At 48.4% G+C, this 2500-nt stretch overlaps 1 protein-coding gene across 1 annotated transcript in view; it reads left to right on the forward strand.

Moving 5' to 3' along the window:
- LOC311313349 (mitogen-activated protein kinase kinase kinase kinase 4-like) overlaps positions 1 to 2500 on the forward strand; it is a gene marked incomplete at its 5' end in the record, with an annotated part of 46395 nt that overhangs the window by 18930 nt on the left and 24965 nt on the right. The window contains 2 exons of the mRNA XM_084443472.1: positions 828 to 989; positions 1362 to 1448. Coding sequence (XP_084299598.1) covers positions 828 to 989; positions 1362 to 1448 — 249 coding nt within the window. The remainder of the gene's footprint in view (positions 1 to 827; positions 990 to 1361; positions 1449 to 2500) is intronic.

The raw sequence follows: 2500 nt of genomic DNA on the forward strand, positions 1-2500 counted from the left end.
CCAGCCTACTTATATCCTTTCTATAATCAGACTACAAACGCACAGATATTGATATATATAGATTAATATGGTACTCTTCTGCGCCTCCATCATTGAGTCCATCCTCACCTCCTCTATCACCACCTGATACTCCGCTGCTGCAGCCAAGGACAAGGCCAGACTGCAGCGTTTCATCCACTCCGCTGGGTGGGGGATCGGCTGCAACCTGCCCCCTCCCTCCTGGTCCTGCACGCCTCCAGGGCCCTGAAGTGGGCTAGAAAGATTGCGGCCGGCCCCTCCCACCCCGATCACAACTCTTTAAACCACTTCCCTCCGGCAGGAGGCTGCGGTCCATCAGGACCAAGACCTCACGCCACAAAAACAGCTTCTTCCCCACTGCCACCAGCCTCATCAGCAAGGCTTGTGTCCCCCTCTGACTCTGCCCCCTCTGACTCTCTCTCCTCTACAGTACACTCATTGCACTACATTGGTATATTGTATTTTGTACAGTATTTGTATTTTCCACTGCTCATTTGCACTGTCCTGTCTTTGCACTGTCCCATTTTGTCCCTGCACCCTGTCTAATGTTGTCTCCATCAGTGTTATGCACCATTGACCATAAATGGAAAATTCCTAGTATGTCGTTAACTACCTGGCAATAAGCTGATTCTGATATGAGCAGTGCCACGTAGTATTAAAACCAGGAAGTAATCAAAAACAAGATGTCTGTACTAGCCTAGGGGTATCTATAATCATGAGGACCGGACAGCTAGCCTAGCCTAGCCTAGCATGTTTATAATCTCAGTTCCTGACATCTGCTCTCTGTTGCCCCCTGTGGCCGTCCACAGCAACAGCGGCGCGAGCGGGAGATGAGGCGGCAGCAGGAGCGCGAGCAGCGCCGGCGCGAGCAGGAGGAGAAGAGGCGCATGGAGGAGCTGGAACGCCGGCGCAAGGAGGAAGAGGAACGCAGGAGGTCGGAGGACGAGAAGAGGAGGGCTGACCGTGAGCAGGTCAGGACGGATGTTTAATGATGTTATAAAGCACCAATACTATGTCACAAACTCGCTTTGGGTGTTATAAACGCCTGGAAGATATTCAAGAAACAGTAGTTGTTATTAACGACCTATTCCTCATTTCATGTGGTATGTCTTCCTCGTTTGCCCGCTCAACATCGGTTGGCTGTGTGTTTTGATTGGTTGGCTGTGTGTTTTGATTGGGTGGCTGTGTGTTTTGATTGGTTGACTGTGTGTTTTGATTGGTTGACTGTGTTTTGATTGGTTGGCTGTGTGTTTTGATTGGTTGACTGTGTTTTGATTGGTTGGCTGTGTGTTTTGATTGGTTGACTGTGTTTTGATTGGTTGGCTGTGTGTTTTGATGGGCAGGAGTACATCCGTCGCCAGCTGGAGGAGGAGCAGAGGCACCTGGAGATCCTGCAGCAGCAGCTGCTTCACGAGCAGGCCATGCTTCTGGTAAGAACGCCCTCTTCACCTCCATCACTCCTCCCTAGGGATGCACGACCCTCTTCACCTCCATCACTCCTCCCTAGGGATGCACGACCCTCTTCACCTCCATCACTCCTCCCTAGGGATGCACGACCCTCTTCACCTCCATCACTCCTCCCTAGGGATGCACGATCCTCTTCACCTCCATCACTCCTCCCTAGGGATGCACGATATATCGGCAATCATATCGGTATCAGCCGATGTTAGTCATTTTTTAAATATATCGGTATCGGTCCGATGTGCAAAACAGGGCCGATGTGAACAGCTGGTAATTATTTCTGTCTAGCTGCTGTTGTGTGTGTAGTTGTTGAGAGGGAACAATGTGGTAAATCTATGATTTATAGGCTTTTCCAAATGTTTTGGTAATAGAGACAGTGTTTCCATCTGTTTTTCAGTAATAATAGTGTAAATTACCTGTATAACATTTCATTATCATAGAAACCTGGTTTTATACAGAACATATCGACATCGGTAAATATCGGTTATCGGCCATAACGGCAATGTTAATATCTGTTATCGGTATCGGCCGAAATGTTCACATCGGTGCATCCCTACTCTTCCTTGATCAGAGGGTTTCAATCGGTGGGTTGTGGGCCATAGGTGGGTCATTAGCCTGTGTGAAAGGGAGAGCAATTCAATCTAGCCTCAAATACGATTTCTCACTGTGATTCTAACTCGAGGTCTAATCTCGGTCGATCCGAACAAAGCTAACCATTGAGGTTCAGTTGAAGCCACCATTGTTTTCGACCGAGCTGGGAAAACCACATTGTTTACCGTCCCTAAGCGATGATCTTACCAGGAAATGTCCTGCAGGAAGAGGGGGTTTCCCTTGTTTTCTGTCCAAATGTCCCTCATCCCGAGATGGTTTGTGTGACTGTGTTTATGTTAGCGAAGGTCTGTGTTCCTGCAGAGGTTATAGAGGACGGTGGATAATGAGCGGATATGATCCCTCACATTTGGGATCTATAAACACTGGTACTTCCCAAACAGTCATGCTAATGGAACACAGGTGTAGGCAC

Source organism: Borostomias antarcticus (genome assembly GCF_949987555.1).
Source record: "Borostomias antarcticus genome assembly, chromosome: 9".
NCBI lineage: Eukaryota > Metazoa > Chordata > Actinopteri > Stomiiformes > Stomiidae > Borostomias > Borostomias antarcticus.